Source organism: Carcharhinus amblyrhynchos, chromosome 1, assembly GCF_965287045.1.
Source record: "Carcharhinus amblyrhynchos chromosome 1, sCarAmb.v2.hapA, whole genome shotgun sequence".
Taxonomy (NCBI): Eukaryota; Metazoa; Chordata; class Chondrichthyes; order Carcharhiniformes; family Carcharhinidae; genus Carcharhinus; species Carcharhinus amblyrhynchos.
The window spans coordinates 64,580,824-64,598,974 of NC_137324.1; the positions used below are offsets into that span (position 1 = coordinate 64,580,824).

Sequence of the window (18,151 nt, forward strand, 5' to 3'; positions counted from 1 at the left end):
CTTGAAAGTGGTTTTAATTTGCACAGCAGATATTTATCAGAATGACACCTAGACTGAAAGGATGAAATTACAAGGAGAAATTATACAAACTAGGGCTGTATTCCCTGGAATTTAGATAACAGGTGATTTGACTGAAGATTTGGAGATATTAAGGGGTAGATAAAGAGAACCTATTTCCACCGACTGGGGAATCTAGGGCTAGGGGCATTGTTTAAAATTATAGGCAGGCCTTTTAGAAGTGAAATCAGATAAAGTTCCTACACACAGAGGGTGATAGAGGTTTGGCAGCAAGAAAGTGCAGTTGAAGGTAAGTAAAGTACGAGAAAAGTGAAGTGCTCTCCAACAAGTTGGCAACCACCTCTCAAGCAAACAAAGAAAATTACAGCACAGGAACAGGCCCTTCGGCCCTCCAAGCCTGCACTGACCATGCTGCCCGCCTGAACTAAAACCCCCTACCCTTCTGGGGATCATATGCCTCTATTCCTAGTCACGTATTTCTCAAGACACCCCTTAAAAGTCACTACCATATCTGCTTGCACTACTCCCCCGGTAACGAATTCCAGGCACCCCTACTCTGTGTAAAAAATCTGCCTCGTACATCTCCTTTAAACCTTGCCCTTCGCATCTTAAACCTATGCCCCCGAGTAATTGACTCTTCCACCCTGGGAAAAAGCTTCTGACTATCACTTTATCTATGCCCCTCAGAACCTTGTAGACCCTGTCAGGTTGCCTCTCAACCTCCATTGAGAGAGGTGGAGAAAAAGCAAAGCAGTGAGCAGCAGCCCGGCGCCTGGCCATTCCTCTAGTCAAAGCCTTCTCAGCCTGTCATTTTCACTGAAGACATTCTTCCCGCTGTGCTCTCATCTCAGTGTCCCTGGCAAGTTGCTGGATGTTCAGGAAAGAATTGCCCAAGCTGGAAAATTGTCAATCTCACGTGCAAATTAATTTTTGGAAAGAATTTTTGCACATGGTAAGGCAGCTTGAGACAGCAGTTAAGAAAGCATTCATAATGCTGGGCTTTATAAACGGGGGTGTAGAGTACTGTTAGGAAACCCAGAAATATTTGCCTATTTCAGGAGTGTGGAAACTACAGTTCATAGCAGGTATTAGGACTTCTGCATGTACGTTGGTTGGAGAATTGCCACACACGTAGAGTTTTTCTTTTACACCTTTAGACTGGCAATCTTGCACACATGCACAGAAGATAAAGAAGTGAAACAATGTGAAATTGCAAGTCAAATGCCTAAAGCAGAGTATCATTTTAGAGAGAGTGTCCCAGGGAAAAGAACATAAGAACATAAGAAACAGGAGCAGGAGTAGGCCAGGAGAAGATTCCAAAACAATAAAGTCTCAAACAAAGGAGTGAGACTGAAAGAGTTTGCAGGAGAAGGGAAAAAGACACAGATCAGAAATAGATCCTGTTAGGTAAAAATTGAGAGAAAGGAGCGAAGATAAAGGCTGTAAGTTTGTGGAAAGTAAACTTGAAGCAAACAGGGCTTGAGAGAATCCCTGAAGGTCCAAAAGGGCAGCCAAAGGTTGGCGTTTCTGTGCTGCAAGCCACAAGGTCAAAAGTATTCTTTTAGAGCACTGATGCTATATCTGACTAAAGATCTGAAGATGTGTTTGGAAAGTGAAGCTTGAGTGTACAGAAGAATCTCATAAGGCAAGATTGAAACTCTGGAGATGGATGATGGTTGAGTGGGAGTGACATTTGGAGAGAATTCTAAGGCAAGATCTTCAAATGTGGAGATTACAAATCCTTGTGAGAAAGAGAGAGTTTCGGTGAGAGCTGTTGGCTCATGTGTGACAAGCATCTGGGTGAGTTGTTGAGAAATCCACAGAATCTGCTTTGGTCATTTCTGTCAGTTACTGTGGAGTGTGGTATGTCTAACCACAGTTTGCTAATTGGCTTACATACTACACAATGACCCTAAATATTAGAGCATAAAATAGATATAGTAAATTACCTTACCTTTCTGAATTTGTATGCATGTATAAAATATAAGTGGGGTGAAGGAATAGTTAATATTTGAAACATTTTCTTGTGTTTGCATTAAGATCTTTCCAACCTTTTTGTCTGGTGTAATATAGTTCATTTTTTTCTTACATAACAAATGTTTTATTCTTTTTGTTACAAGTTCATCAGCAAACTTCCATGAATTTGTTTGGTAACTTTCCTCCACAGTTTCCAAAAAAAATTAGGATCTATCAATCCATGTTTCATTTTGGGATCTGATTTATCCTGTATTATCAGCTGGGATTGTAACAGTACAAAAGCAAGAAAGTTATGAGGACCTGTATTAAATCCTGCTTGAACCTCAACTGGAATACTGTGTTTGGGAACCACATTTTAGGAAGAATGTGAAAGCATTAAAGAGAGTGTAGAAAAAAAAAGAATGCTTCCACGGCTGAGGAACTTCAGTTACGTGTTTAATTGTTCTCCTTGCAAAAGAAAAGGTTAAGAGAGTTGTTGGAGGTGTTCAAAATCATGAAGGTGCTGTTTTTAGTCCTTGGAATTGCAGATTGGGTAAGTGAACATATTCAAGACTGAGTTGGATTTTTGATTGACAAAGGAGTCAAGAGTTTTGGGAGGAAGGGGGAGGAAAATGGAGCTACGTCCACAAAGAGATCAAAGACGATCTTACTAGATGGTGAAATAGGCTCGACAGGCCGAATGGCCTACTATTTTGCGTGATCCTATGGACAGAGTGAATAGAGGGAAACTGTTCCCAAGAACTACACAGTCTGGGGATGCTGATTTAAGGCGGTTATCAAAAGACGCAATAGTGAGATGAAGAAAAAGTTCTTCATTACAAGTGGTTATAACCTGGAATGTACCGGCTCAGGGAGTGGGGTGACAGATTTAATCATGGGATTGTTACCCAAAGAATCTGCTGGGTTGAAGGGGGGGTGGAATTGCTGCATTTTATCAAAAGCAAAAACCAATTTTAAAAAAGTCAGTAATTGGTCTAGAATTACTAACTGCAACAACCGGCTTAACACACACACAGCAGCTCAACCCTAAACCGGGGCCGGGGCGCAGAGCAGGGGGCGGGGCTTAGAGCGGATAGGGGCGGGCCGCGTGCAGGGGGTGGGGCAGGGGGCGGGGCGGGCCGCGTGCAGGGGGAGGGGCAGGGGGCGGGGCCGGGCCTATTTCTTCCCCACACGGGGAAAGAGCCGGGGGTCTCGGGTAGGGCTGTGGGCCGGTGGCCGCGGCGATGCTGAAGAAGTTGGTGTGGGCCTGGAATCGCTACAGATACCGGCTGGTGCCCTGGATCGCTCTGAACTTGTGGAAAAACCAAAGGTAAAAACAGCGATCAGTCAATAAATAACCAACGCTGCACATCAACCTCCCCATACACACTCATTAAACTGTGTAATTAACACAATAACTCAAATAGAATAACAATACAGAACAATATAATAGAGCAACACAAGCTATTTGAAATAAATTTATTCAGCAATAAATACAACATTCTAAAGAGTAAGATATTAAATGAAACAAAATATCAAACCATTGGGTGGCACAGTGGCTGGTTCTGCCTCACAGTTCCAGGGAACCGGGTTCAATTTTAATCTCAGGTCACTGTCAGTGTGGAGTTTGCACATTCTCCCTGTGTCTGCGTGGGTTTCCTTTGGGTGCTCCGATTTCCTCCTACAAAGGCGTGCGGGTTAGGTGCATTGTCCATGATAAATGTGCAAGGCTACAGGGATAGGGCCTGGGTGGGATTATTGGTGTAGGCTTCCAGGAATTCTATGGTTCTATAGTAACTGAAAATATTAACTAAATCAATGTCCACCAAATAGTAAATACACTGAAATGTTAAATCATATAATTTAAATATTGAAAATGTCAGAGGTTCAGTACAGAAGTAAAATTGCAATTTCTCCAGGGATTGTGGATAGGAAGATATCTACTTTCAAACAAGTCATCAGTAATCAAATCTCATCAGAATTAAATTGGCAAACTGCTGAATAGTGTAACATTTTATTGCCACAGTTTTGAAACTTTATCATTTTACACCAAGCAAATATTTTATTGATGTACATAATTAAAGGAAGAGGAAGAGAGTTTCTCCAGCTGCCTTACTTTAAGTTTGGGGAAAATATCCAAATCTCACTTCAAAAATGTACTCATAAACATTTTATTTGCCTCTTAATAAGTACCTGTAGTGACACTTTTACTTTGAAAAACTGGACGGGCTGAACACTCCTAACACTCCTTGTTACTATTGGGATTTTCATATGCATATGATACAAATAAACCTATAGTAGCAATAGCTAAGTGAGAGGATATGGTCTTTTAAAAAGTTCACTGTGTAGCATTTGTCTCTGGAGGAGACAATTCATTGAATAATTCAATGATAAATCAGAGAAGGAAGCTTTTTGGCCTATTGTGCCCATGCTGGCACTTTTTCATAGCTATGCAATTAATTCCATTCCCCTACTCTTTCCACATAGATCGAAGGTCATTCAAAAGAAATTCTATTTCACTGCCCTTTCTGGCAGTGAATTCTAGACCCTCACAAATTACTGTAAATAAAACCTTGCATCATCTCTAGTTGTTTTGCCAATCTCCTTAAATCTGTGCCATCTGGTTATTAACATCTACCATTGTAACAGCTTCTTTACTTACACTATCAGAACCATTCATGACTTTAAGTATCTAAATTCCAAATAAAGAGAGATGGCGGCATAATAATTATGTCACTGGACTAGTAATGTAGAGGCTCAGGATAATACTCTGGAGTCATGGGACCCTGTGGCAGCTGGTGGAATTTAAACTCAACTAATAAATGTGGAATTTAAAAGAAGCTTCCGTAATGGTGACTGTGTTGTTATATAAAACCCATCTAGGTCGCCACTAATTTTTAGGGAAGGAAGAGTACCATCCTTGCCCAGTCTGGCCTACATGTGACTCCAGATCCACAGAAATGTGGTTGATTCTTAATTGTCCTCCGAAAAGACCCAGTAAGCCATTCAGTCCAAGGCAAAGGCAACAAATGCTGATCTTGCCAGTGATGACACCCACATACCATAAAAGAATAAAGAAAAAAAAAACAACTCTTCTGTCAGTATCATCTGTAGCTCAGTGTGTGGTAGTTTTGCTCCAAATCACAGGATTTTGGGTTCAAATTCAATTCCAGGAATTGTGCACAATAATCAAGCCAATTCAAGTGTAGTACCGAGGGAATGCCGCACAGTCTTTCAAGTAAGATATTAAACCTGTCTATGTGTTCGTTGGTTATAAAAGAACCCATGGCACTATTTTGAAGAAAAGTAAGGAAGTTATCCTTTGCATCTTGACCAATGTTTATTGCTTAATCAACATCACGAAAATAGACTATCTGGTCATTATTACATTGATGTCTTTGGGAGTTTGCTGTGTGTAGAATTAGCACTGTCTGTCCCATACTGCAACATTTTGAAAAGTACCTAATTGATGCTAAATTACTTTGAGATGTCTGGTGATGGTGAAAAGTGTTATACAAATCTTTACTTTCTTTTTCCTCTCCTCCAAGGATAACAATTTCAGCTTCAGCAGTCTTTCTACAGAACTAAGGCACTTCATTTCTGATCCCATTCCATTTCTCTTCTATACCCGTTCCTAGGGCTTTCTCATCCTTCCTAAAATGCAGTGCCCAGATTTGGCCTCCATACTTCAATCGAGGCATAGCCAGTATTTTATAAAGATTTAACATAACTTTGCTTCTGTACTCTTATCTCTCTATTAATAAAATCAAAACCCCCATACCCTTTAATAACATTCTCAACTTTCTTGTCATTTTCAGAGATTTGTGAACTTATATCTGCAGGTGTTTTGTGTCAAAAACAGCAGAGAGAATGAAGGCTGATAGTGACTGAGTGACACAGGATGTCATTTGTGACTTTGGGTAGTGTAGTGATGATGCTGTGGAGGGGTATGGACAGAATCAGGATTGGAAGGTCTCAAACAGGTTGTTATCAGTCACTTTGCAATAGAGGGAGTTGAGGTTTCAGTTTGTTCGAGTGTGGAGCTGTAAAATTCCTGTCCATTTAAATGAAAGGGTAAAATTGCTCAGTTGTGGTGATTTTAAAAGATAGGTTGCAGGCCAGGAGGTTTAAACAAACAGACACCAAAGGATGTTAACGCTACACGATGACACATGATCTGTTTCTTAAAGTGTCCCTGGTCCATTGCAAAGCTGCTAGTGAGGAAATGCTAGAAATAACATGAATGCATAAAAGCAGGCTTGAAGAAGGGTGAGGAATCCCCTTGTACCTGTTGGGTAAGTCATTAAGAAGTGGTTGTGGTTATTAAGCCAATTATAAGCTGTTCCCTGTATCTTTGATCTTTTGTAACCCATTCTGTGGTTTTTTTCATTAGAAATCCTTGCTTTGACCAGTTAGAAACGTCATTCAGAAGCCCAACTTTTATAATTGGTCTGAGAGCTCAGAGGTAGGATGTGACTTAGTTTCCTTTGGTAACAAGCAATGACCATGTGTATTGTGGAGAGACTTGGGTTCCAGACTGGAAGATGGTGTCACCATTTCAGCAGGGTCCAAGATAATAAGATTCTTTATTTTATTTGATTGGTCTTATTAGAGGAATATATTATGTATGTTCTAGTTAGAAATAGCTCAAGAAGCACTATTCTCAACCTGCAAGTGGTTAGTCCTGAATCTCTCAATTGTTACGGCACTGAAGGAGACCATTTGGTCCATCATTCTGCATTGGCTCTCCAAATGCATGGTTTAATACCATTTTCCTGTCTTTTCCCCGTACCCATGCACATTGTTTCTATTCAAGTAATCACCAATGCCCTCTTGAATGCCTCGATTGAATCTGTCTCCAGCACATTTCTAGGTAGTGCACTCCAAACCCAAACCACTCACTGTGCGAAAAAGATTTTCCTCACATCACATTGGAATCTGTGCCTGTAACTCCCTGTCTTATTTATTATACACTGTATATTCATATACTTGCACAGTAAACCTGATTTAGATGTGAATACTTTCTTCCTTACTCCAACTTCACCTATTAAGTTAATATTCTCTATATTTGTGCTTCCTGTCTCTCCCAGTGTTTTGTGTATTAATGGTGGCTTCTCAGCCTTTTGGCTAAGATCAAAGGTCAGATCAACCCAAGATGAGGTTCAATGCCATATCTCGTCAGCTTGGATCTTGTATGTGTCTCTTGAGGGGACACCTGAATTAGAGTTAATTTTTGGAGCAACCAAGGAGATGGATTCGGGCTCGCTGGTCCACTCTGCACATTGGCTTTGTAGCTTTAAGAATGGAAAAACATTTTTTTTTAATTATTTAGTACGTGCTGATATTCCTCTCTAATATTTCTTCTTGATTCCCACACCTTTGTCAAGTTAGTTTGAAGTCCTTCTGACAGTACTAGCAAAACACCTCGCAAGGAACTCAGTCCTGGCTCTGTTCAGATGTGACCCATCTGGCTTGTACAAGTGCCAAGTCCCCCAAGGCCAAGTTTTGATTATTCCCTCTGAGAAGCACAGTGATTTTTTTTTTAAAGATACTTTTTTCATGAGGTGTGGGCATTACTGGCTAGGCCAAGATTTATTGCCTATCCCTAGTTGCCCTAGAGAAGGTGATGGTGATCTGGTTTCTTGAACCATTGCAGTCCATGTGGTGTAGGATATCTACAGTGCTGTTAGGGAGTGAGTTCCAGGGCATCCTCGTAACTAATCCTTTTTATTGATTATTACAGGACAGTCCGATTTGTTGCAGAAGATTCTTTGGATAAAGTTATTTCTGATCAAATGGTTGAGACGTCACTGCTGAAGCTATTTCGTATTTTGTTCTTGAGTGATTTGAGTAATCAAGCTGAGTTTCTTAAACTGCTACCAAGAAATAGCCAATCAAAATACCATGATATGATAACTCATTTTCAGTCAATGAAAGAAACAAAAGGAAGTGGACTGGAACTGAACCCTGCTGAGGCAATGTTTGAAACACTTGGATTCATTATCCATCGAGCAATTAGTTCGCTTTCCTTTGCAGGAAGAGGGGTATTTGTTACAACAGGAAAGGTGCCTAAAGGAGCAGTTGTTTGCATGTACCCCGGTACTGAAGTCATTTTTTTTACAACTTTTAGATCCTGTAATTTTTTGATAGCATTTTATATGCAGCATGTTAAGTTACTGTTTGTGGTGATGTGACTGCTGCTTTATTCTGTAAATTGCAGATTCACTGACTGGCTGATGTTATTTACGAAGGCTTGCCTTCTCAAACTTGCCCCTTGCCTGAGGTACGGTGATCCTCAGATTAAATCACCACCAGTCAGCTCTCACCCTCATAGGGGCCAACAGCCTGTGGTATTCTGGGACTATGATGTCTTTACCCTTTACCTATTTTGTAGATTAGTATTGGGCTACCTAAGGCACTGTCTGCTGAAACCATTTGTATGAGTTGCTGTAAGTATAATATTTCATTGCTTAGACCATCCTTCTCTCCTGTACCTGCTTCTTTGCATGTCCGTTGAGTCTTTCCAGCCTCACTCATTCTGAATCTCTTTTTCCCATCCTCCCCTCTTGGCAGTTCTCCTTCTGCAACCCCCCAACTTTCCTCCTTTAGCCTTACTGCTGTCATTTCCTCTCATTCACCTTTGTCACTTCCCACTTCCTGATTCCCCCTCTCAGCTTCCCCTCACTCCCTCGTTTACCGCCTCCTCACTTCTCCCTGGGTGGAAAGGGTAGGATTAGGAACTCAAAGTGGGGGAGGGGAGAAATGACCTCCAGCAATATGCTCAAAATGACTTTCAATAGAGGGGAGGTGAGGTTAACAGAATTTTCAAGCTGATCATTTGGTGGGGGAGAGTTACTAAATCCTGCAACTGATGGTAGTGGGAGGGAGGGTGTTCAATCATCAGAAAGTCTGACAGCTTTGGCAGGTGGGGCTGGGGAAAGGGAAAGGGGAAGGGAAGGGGAGGGGGGGGGGCGCAAAATTGCCATTTCTTTGTTAAGGGAGGATTGCAACCCAAGAACATCCTGATAGATTCAGGGCTGAAAAAAACTTTTGGAGTGTGGTGCAGTGTCAAGAGGAGAAGTGTGAGGGTGTTGGCGGAGAGACTGTCAGATACTACAGTGCTTTGAGGGCAGTGGGTGGCACTAGTGAATGCTGACAGTGGTGTCATGGCCGGTGGGACAGGTTTGAGGGAGGGGAATTCAGCTGAAATCTGAGTCCTAATTGGTGTGGAACCATATGCAGACTGGTCTATGCACGTCAGAACTTCAGAAGTATGGAGTGGATTGAATGATTGGGTATTGGGGGTGATATTTCTGATGAGGAATGCAGTTATGGGTATCTGACCAGGAGCCCAAGGCAGGCTGTGACTAACTCTTAATTGCTGGATGGCAGGAGGCTTCACAAGTTATTCTGCAGTGCCACCAAGTGGAATTCCAATGGAACTGTATGCTTGCTGCATACAAATAGACTGAGATTGCAACTATTGCTACTTACTAGATTTTACATCTAGTATATAAACATTGACACTTTAAACATGGAGTTCCTATTGACAAAACCAAACAGGAGTTCTCATTACATTTTGAAACTGTCTGTTGCAACTCACCTAGTATTTACTGTGGGTGTTCATATATATATTATAATTTATATTTTATATCATGTTCAGAGAATTTTTGTCCAGTTTTTTTACTTTGCCATCAGCAACTGTCACAACGAATATATAAACACTCATACAAACATATACATTATTAATTGACTCAGGATTATAACTCATTGGTTCTGAATTATGGCTGTCTTTGTACATCAATTAAATGAAACATCCTGGCTGTCAGTGTTCACTATAGGACTCACTGATGGAATATGCAGGGTTTCATTATTTGCTAATTCTCAACAAGGTTTCTCTCACGGTTTTAAATCTGTTTATATCTTTTAAGCCATTTGAATGTTTATATCTTGATGAAGGTTTCCCGGTGAACTCCAAGGTGTATCAAAATAATGACATACAAATGTGGGTTTAGGACCCAAAATAACAAAATGTTATTTTGGATTCTAGTTGCTGTCAAACTGCATTGACACCCAAAACCTTCACCCATGCTTTTGTTATTTCTGAACTTGATTATTCCAATGCTGTCCTCCCACCTTGCACTATCTGCAAGATATAGTTTATCTGAAATTTCTGCCTGCATCTTAACTCAGAGCAGATGCAGTTCACCCATCACCTTCATTCTTATTGATCCACATTGCCTTCCTGGCAGCACTTTAGCTTCTCATCCTTGTTTTAAATCCCTCTGTGGCCACAATTGTCTTTATCTCTAACTGATCGCAGCCCTGGAGCACTCCTCCAATTTGCACCTCTTGTGCGTTCTTGACTTTCTTCACACCACCAGTGAGAGCTGTGACTGCAGCTGTCTATGCTTTAAGCACCAGAATTCCCACCCTATCCTCCTTTTAAGATGCTCCTTAAAACATATCTGTTTGACCAAGTCTTTAGTCATCCATTGATATATTTCCACATGTGACTCAGTGCCATTTTAATAACACTTGAGTATGCTGCTGTATAGAAACATAGAAGATAGGAGGAGGTGGCCATCTGGCCCTTCAAGCCAACTGCCTCATTCATTCCGCCCATGGCTGATCATCCAACTCAATAGCAATGGTATGTGAGTTTTACATCCAAAGCCAATTTGCATTTCCAACCTAAATGTGTGTGTGTGTGTGTGTGTGTGTGTGTGTGTGTGTGTGTGTGTAAATAACATAGAAAACTCTACTGAAAAAAGCAGGTTTGAACCCTCCATCCCTGCTAAGGGAAGAATTTGTTTCAGATTAGGACTACATTATTCCCCCTAAATTAGCAGTTTGTGGCTTCAAAATGAATTCAGTCAATCAAATAAATAACTCCTCCCTATTTCCCTTTGGTTACAAGTACTTGTAAATTATGTGTAAACATACAGATCACTGAAGCCAAACTAGGTTCTTGACTAAATTTGAAAAGCTAGAACTTCACTTTATAATAAGACCATTCCTTGTTTTAAGATGGTTTAAGTATGTGTGGGCATCAATTAAAACCTAAGAAGCAAATCATTAACCGTATTTAACAGATGCTGTATTTTCATGAATAACAGGTACTATCTATCAGCAATATGAGCCAATCCTTTTCCAGTCAATTTGCAACCCTTTCATTTTTCGATGTATAGATGGTGTGTTGATTGATGGGAATGATAAAGGAATTTCTAAAGTTATTTATAGGTAAGTTTTATTTGCTTTATAATTCCAGATGTGAGCACAGTTACTGCACTTCTAATTTTGTGAAAGTAGTTTGTAGTAGGAATTCATAACTGAACGCAATGACTCACCCCTCCCTATCTCGGCATCCTCTTTACAACCCTCCAAGATCTCTGATTGCTTCCAGTTCTGAACTCTCACAAATCCATTATTTCCATCACTCCAGCTGGTCTTCAGCTGCTTGAGCCCTAAGCTCCAGAATTCCCTCCCTAAACTTCTCTTCCTCTCTCTCCTAAAACCTCCTTCACCATGTTTTTGATTACCTGACCCAGTAGCTTCTGATGTGGGATAACATTTTAGTGGAATCCTTTTTGTTATGTTAAAGATGACGTATGAATGCAGATTTTCATTTCTGCTGTAATGGCAACCAAATGAATGGCATTAGAACATAAGAACATAAGAGATAGGAGCAGGAGTAGGCCATCTAGCCCTTCGAGCCTGCCCCGCCATTCAATAAGATCATGGCTGATCTGTTGTGGCTCAGTTCCACATTCCCGCCCTCTCCCCATAACCCTTAATCCCCTCTCTTATCAAAAACCCATCAACCTGCGTCTTAAAAATATTTAGTGAGGTAGCCTCCATCCTCTGGGTGCTCCAGTTTCCTCCCACAGTCTGAATGGTGTGATCGTTAGGTGCATTGGCCATGCTAAATTCTCCCTCAGTTTAACCAAACAGGCGCCAGAGTGTGGTGACAAGGAGATTATCACAGTAACTTCATTGCAGTGTAAATGTGTTAGGTGTGTTCTTTGTACAATTTACTTCCAATCAAAAGATTCCAGGATTTCACAGAACTCCAGGTCAGTATATAATAAATCTTTTAGTAAATGCTTCAAATCAAAACTTCAGTCTAAATGAGAAACAAGAACAGAAAATGCTGGAAAAAAATCAGTAGGTCTGGCAGCAGCTGTGGGGAGAGAAACAGAGTTAACATTTCAGATCCATATTACTGACTGAAGATGGAACATAGTATCTGATCAAAGGTGCATACAATCTGTTTACAGCGACTTGCCCTCCAATTTTGCCTTCTGTTCCCCGGTTTCTCACATGTCCTGCCCATGATGGTGTACCTGGGACTGAGAATCTTGGATGGGATGAAATGCAGGTTCACATTCAAATCACAGCATTCTGTAGTACAGTGTGGCAAAATTCTTGATACTTTGCAATCTTGGGCCACTTTTTTTTAAAACCCTTATTTAATGGGACATGACAAACCTTTAATTATTGGGAACTTTCAAAAAAATGTAGTTTCCTGATCAGTTGTTTACTATTTACAGCCTTATCATAATAAGTAAGTTTGCATGGATGTTTCTCTAACTACTTTCAGATCATGCAACGGGCGGGACAGGCTTGGTCCTTATAAAACAAGCGATGCCACTTGGCTTTCAGAAACCCCAGTCAATCCATTAGCTGTGGGCCAATATGTCAACAACTGTTCTAATGGTAAGATACATTATTTTTGCATATTTATAAAACCTGTTACTACAAATAGGAACCATGTAGTTAACAAGTGTAACTCACAGGAATAAAAACATTCTAGGAGGCCGAATTAGCAATTGAAAAAGGTGCGAGAGTTTTGTATTCAGAGGAGATGGTGAAAGCAAGAAAATCAATTGATAAAAGTCAACTAGGAATACACACTAATGCATATCTAGACTTTAATCTCACATACTTTTCTTGTGCTCAGCAGCAGAATACTTTAATAGGAAGCATGAGTTTGCTTATATGACCAGGGTCTGACTTTACTCATTCAGTTCATGTATAACAAGCCCAAATAGAAAGACTTCTTCACTCTTTTCAGCTTTGCCTACATATCCCATGATCTCCTTGACTTCAGAGGGTGGTAGAACAAGTACATGGTTTAGGTTATGGAGTACAGTACCAGCTTTATTGACAATACGTAAGCACATATGCAACCCACTTCATACAATGCCCAGTGCTGCCTGTAATTTGAAATTACAAAAGTTCCATCGGGATAGGAAAGCAATGGACAAATCCCCCCAGTCCACTGTACCTGGTAGGCAGAAGGAGATTGATTTCTCACCTGTGTTCCTACACAAATCTATATCAGTCTGGCATGGTTAGTTCTTTATTTGAACTTGGTCTTAATGCATTTACATCTTAACGAGAAAGGAGCAGAGGTGATGGGTGTAATATCTCTGGGCTTTTTGTTACAGTTCATGAATGATGACCATTTGAGAAGTGGGACACCTGTTACCTTCTTCTAAATGACTAATTAAAAATGGAATCATGGTTACCGTAATAGCACAATAACAGCGTGCAACATGAAAGAAATTGAGTATAGAGAAAGAAAGCCTTGCATTTCTATAGCACAGCATATAGCATTAAGCTGTTTGAGAGTATTTTACAGCTAATGACGTACCTTTTTGATGTGTAGTCAGTGTTATAATTTTGGAAACGCAGCAAGTTCCTATAAAGACAGTGATGAGATAATCTGTTTTTGTGATGTAGAGGAATATTGACCAGGACGTTATGAACATACAAATTAGGAGCAGGTGTAGAAGGTCCTTCAAGCCTGCTCCGCCATTCAATTAAATCAGGGCTGATCGAATTGCGTCTTCGACCCCACATTCCTGCCTCATAACTTTTCACTTTACCTACCCCAAAAAACTTCTCACCTTTTACCTACTCTCAATAACCTTTCACTAGGGAGTGTTAATCAAGAATCTGTCTATCTCTGCCTTAGAAATAATGCCATGCCATATGCCGTATGATCAATGAAGTGCCATGAAAAGCCTTGCTAACAATTGAGGATTAAGCCAGAATTTGAAAGCTGGCAGCTATTAGGAACTTCAAGTACTGCAATAAGCATTGAGAAAATTAAAGAGAAAAGGTCTGTAGATTTCAATAGTGCGTTTAAATGAAAACCAATCCTGCATATTGAGTTTCTCTAGCATTTTCTGTTTTTGTTTCAGATTCCAGCATCTGCAGTATTTTGCCTTTATAATCTTGTATATTGTTTTGTTTCAGAGAAAGCAGCTAATGTATGTTATCAGGAGTTTGACGTTCCTGCAACATTTCCTGTAGAGCTCCGTCAGTATATTCCGAATGTTAACTATGGTCACGATATAGAAAGGTTGGTTCCAATTGCCATCAAAAAGCAGCATCAAAACATATTGAATGGAAAGCTTTACAGATATACATTGATCCAAAACCACCTTCAGTTGAGAGATTTAGACAATGACTGCATATTTGACTTGATTTATTATTTTCACATGTATTAACATAGTGAAATGTATTGTTTCTTGTGTGCTATACAAACAAAGCATACTGTTCATAGAGAAGGAAAGGAGAGCGTGTAGAATGTAGTGTTACAGTCTAGGGTGTGGCAAAAGATCAACTTAATGCAAGGTAGGTCTATTCAAAAGGCAGCAGGGAAGAAGCTTTTCTTGAGTCAGTTGGTAGGTCACCTCAAACTTTTGTATCTTTTTCCGTTGGAAGAAAGTGGAAGAGAAAATGTCTGGGGCGCATGGGGTCCTTAATTATAAAGCTGGCTGCTTTTCCGATGATTGTGTCAGCTCCTCTAACAATTAAATCCTCAAGTTTCAAATCGGTTTGATAGCCTAAGCCGCTGAACATTCCTGTTCTAATTTTTCCTTCCTGCTTTCCCCCCTTCTCAGATGGTCACCCATTTTCCACCTCCTACCTCTCTGCATTTCCCACTGACATGACTAACCTCTCAAACGCTCACTCCATTAACTTCACTGCCACGCTGAAAGATGAAATTGTCTCCATCTCCAAATCTGAGTTTTTGAGCTTGCAGCAGTGTGTGTGGTGACACTTCCACAGATCAAGTTAATACCTGGTGCTTGCAAATCCCATATTTTTGTAGGATTGAAACATCTCTGTCCTTTCATATTCTTTATAGTATATCAGCGTGTTTACTTCTCACTCTCCACCCAATTATCATCTTCACTTTAATTCTTGTCCTGCAAGGCCATACCCTCATCTTGTTCGTCTGCTCAAGCCGTAGCTTGAATATAACATTGTCACTGTCTGGTTTTAACTGGCCAGTGGTACAGTATCTAATTACCAGAGGGACAATTGCAGTTGCAGATCTGAAACCTAACTTTCCATTTCAGTCCAATAAAAAACACAAGTTCTGTAATAACTATATTCAGCTCATCTCCGATTCACCACTGAAAATCCAATTGTAAAAAGCCTCGTTCATGTGTCATTTTACTCAACTAGTAGCTCACTCTCAACTGGGTTCTCAAAATGTTGATAGTTCACAGAAAGCCAGAGGAAATTCCTGAATTAAACAAACAAGTTACAAATTCCCTTCCTTTCAGTTCCTTCACAAATTATGAACTAATATTTTTATACAGTTTCAATACACCTGTTGCAATCCCTATAATATGGGGAATGCACGAGCAATTATTCTTGTCCAGTTTGCAGACAGCCAAACCTGTCTGCAAACTGGACAAGAATTGAAAATAAACACATCAGAATATTATAAATTGCAACATCGATAAAAGGAAGAAAACACACAGCAGAAAGGGTGTTTTAACCAGAAAGGAGTACAGCTAGAATTAAGAACATAAGAAATAGGAGCAGGAGTAGGCCATCTAGCCCTTCGAGCCTGCCCCGCCATTCAATAAGATCATGGCTGATCTGTTGTGGCTCAGTTCCACTTTCCCGCCCTCTCCCCATAACCCTTAATCCCCTCTCTTATCAAGAACCCATCAACCCGCTTCTTAAAAATATTTAGCGAGGCAGCCTCCACCACTTCAACGGGCAGAGAATTCCAGAGATTCACCACCCTTTGAGTGAAGAAGTTCCTCCTCAACTCCGTTCTAAACCGCCTCCCCTTTATCTTGAGGCTGTGCCCCCTAGTCCTACTGTCTTTTTTGAGCGGGAAGAGTCTCTCCACCTCTATCCTATCCATCCCATTCATCATCTTATACGTCTCAATGAGATCTCCCCTCATTCTTCTAAACTCTAACGAGTACAAGCCTAGTTTATTCAGCCTCTCCTCATAGCTCAATCCCCTCAACTCCGGTATCAGCCTAGTAAACCTCCTCTGCACTCCCTCCAGGGCCAAAATATCCTTGCGCAGGTGCGGCGCCCAAAACTGCACACAGTACTCCAGCTGCGGCCTCACCAATGCCCTATACAGCTGCAGCAAGACCTCCCTACTTTTATATTCAATCCCCCTCGCTATGAAGGCCAGCATCCCATTCGCCTTCCTGACCACCTGCTGCACCTGCAAGCTGGGTTTTTGCGACTCATGCACAAGGACCCATGTTTGGAACTCTGAGATAAGCTATTAGACTAGTTACCCTCTCATCAGTAATGGGAGTACTGCTAGAACAGCAAATGATATTGGTGAGAACTTAGAAATGTTACAGACACAGGTATGTAAAAGGCAGATCATGCTTGACTCAATCAAATTCTTCGAGAAAATTCCCAACTGGATGAACAAAGGGAATGAATTGGGTGTGACATATTTAGACTTTCAAATAAGCTTTGAAGATATTTTTCGCAAACATTAAAGCTAAAGAAGTGGCATGATAGAAGAAACTGGGGCAGATGAATATCAAGTTGGAGCTACTGATATAGCCCAGGATTATATATTGAGACTTCTGTTATTTCCTATATACACAAGTGATTAAGACCCAGGAACAGAGAGAATCATATCAAAATTTGCTCATGGTACCAAATAAGGGGACTTTGAAAGTTGTGAGGAAAACTACGAGAGAACCTAGACGGGCCAGCAAAGTGAACAAATAAATGGCAAGCCAGTTCAATCAAAGATAAAGGTCAAGTAGTATATTTGTGTAAAAGAACACAATTGAAATATATCCTAAATAGTACAATTCTTGGTAGAATAGGAAAACAAAGAAATCTGAAGGTACAGAAATTACAGAACTTTTAAATGCTGATGTGTAGGGAAAAGAAGCCACAGAAAGACTAATGGGACAATGAGCTTCAATAATATAAAAATGTGGAGTTGATATAAAGAATATTGGAACCATGGGATTAACATGGATTTAATAGAAATATGCTAGATTGAAAGGGTATAATCTTGAGGGAAGACTTGAAAACATAGGACTCTATTCACTGTAGTAGTAAGACCTAATTGAAGTGATTGGAATTGTGAAGGATTTCAGAAAGTAAATAGTGAAGGATTGCTTCCACTGATTGGTGAATCAGTTTCATGGGTATAAATTTTGGATGAGTGCTACAGCATAAAGAAGAAGGTTGGAATAAGTCTATTTTCCTGTAAAATATTTACGATAGGGAATACGTCATTATTTAAGTCAACTCCATCATTGTTGAAGGATGAGATCAACAACTGGTTGATGACAAATATTAAGAGGAGAAAAAAAACACAGAAAAACCAGATAAAATAGATTGTGGTAGAGCTAGCACAGCCAGAATGGATTGAATTAATTTTCTGCTACACATACATTTCTATAATGATTTGTGGTGCTCACAATTTAAATGTTACATTGGTTTCTGGTCCTTAAGGTCTCCATTTGTTTTGTGTTGCAGACCTTTGCGATGTGTAGTGCTTGTGGCACTTCGAGATATAGAGCAGGGAGAAGAGCTCTTCTCTAATTACTACACGATAGTACACTGAAAAACCAGGACATGAGGGACATCAGAAGCTTTATCCCAAACAGTGTGGAGTTTTATATTTTACCTGTTGATGTGAAATTCTCCAATTATTTCTTTAAAACAGTTTGTTAATAAGTAAGCTGCATTTTCATTTGAGTGAGAAAAAGAGGAATTAGCCTCTTTTTAAACACATGTAAGTTTTGTATTTGAAACAAACTATTGCCACAACTGTTATATATTTAAGTGGTTGCATGATTTTCTAATGTCATAAGGGTGTTTCACTGGCTCTAGCTTAGTTTTATTTTCTACTCCCCAG

General features: G+C 40.1%; 1 protein-coding gene across 4 annotated transcripts; it reads left to right on the forward strand.

Moving 5' to 3' along the window:
• The first annotated feature begins 3,180 nt into the window (after positions 1-3,180).
• setd9 (SET domain containing 9) lies at positions 3,181-18,073 on the forward strand. Of its 4 annotated transcripts, none has more exons than XR_013886344.1 (6): positions 3,181-3,304; positions 7,718-8,073; positions 11,094-11,217; positions 12,578-12,693; positions 13,958-14,104; positions 14,242-14,347. XR_013886344.1 is itself a non-coding variant. In XM_080186160.1 (6 exons), exons 1-6 carry the CDS (start codon positions 3,219-3,221, stop codon positions 17,855-17,857), a joined length of 876 nt encoding a protein of 291 aa, XP_080042286.1. In that variant the 5' UTR covers positions 3,181-3,218; the 3' UTR covers positions 17,858-18,073. The 4 variants fall into 4 exon arrangements, 3 of the variants coding, with proteins under 3 accessions (XP_080042286.1, XP_080042293.1, XP_080042301.1); XM_080186160.1 differs by lacking the exon at positions 13,958-14,104 and adding an exon at positions 17,770-18,073; XM_080186167.1 differs by lacking the exon at positions 13,958-14,104 and adding an exon at positions 17,770-18,073 and having other exon boundaries at positions 11,166-11,217.
• The last annotated feature ends 78 nt before the right edge of the window (positions 18,074-18,151 follow it).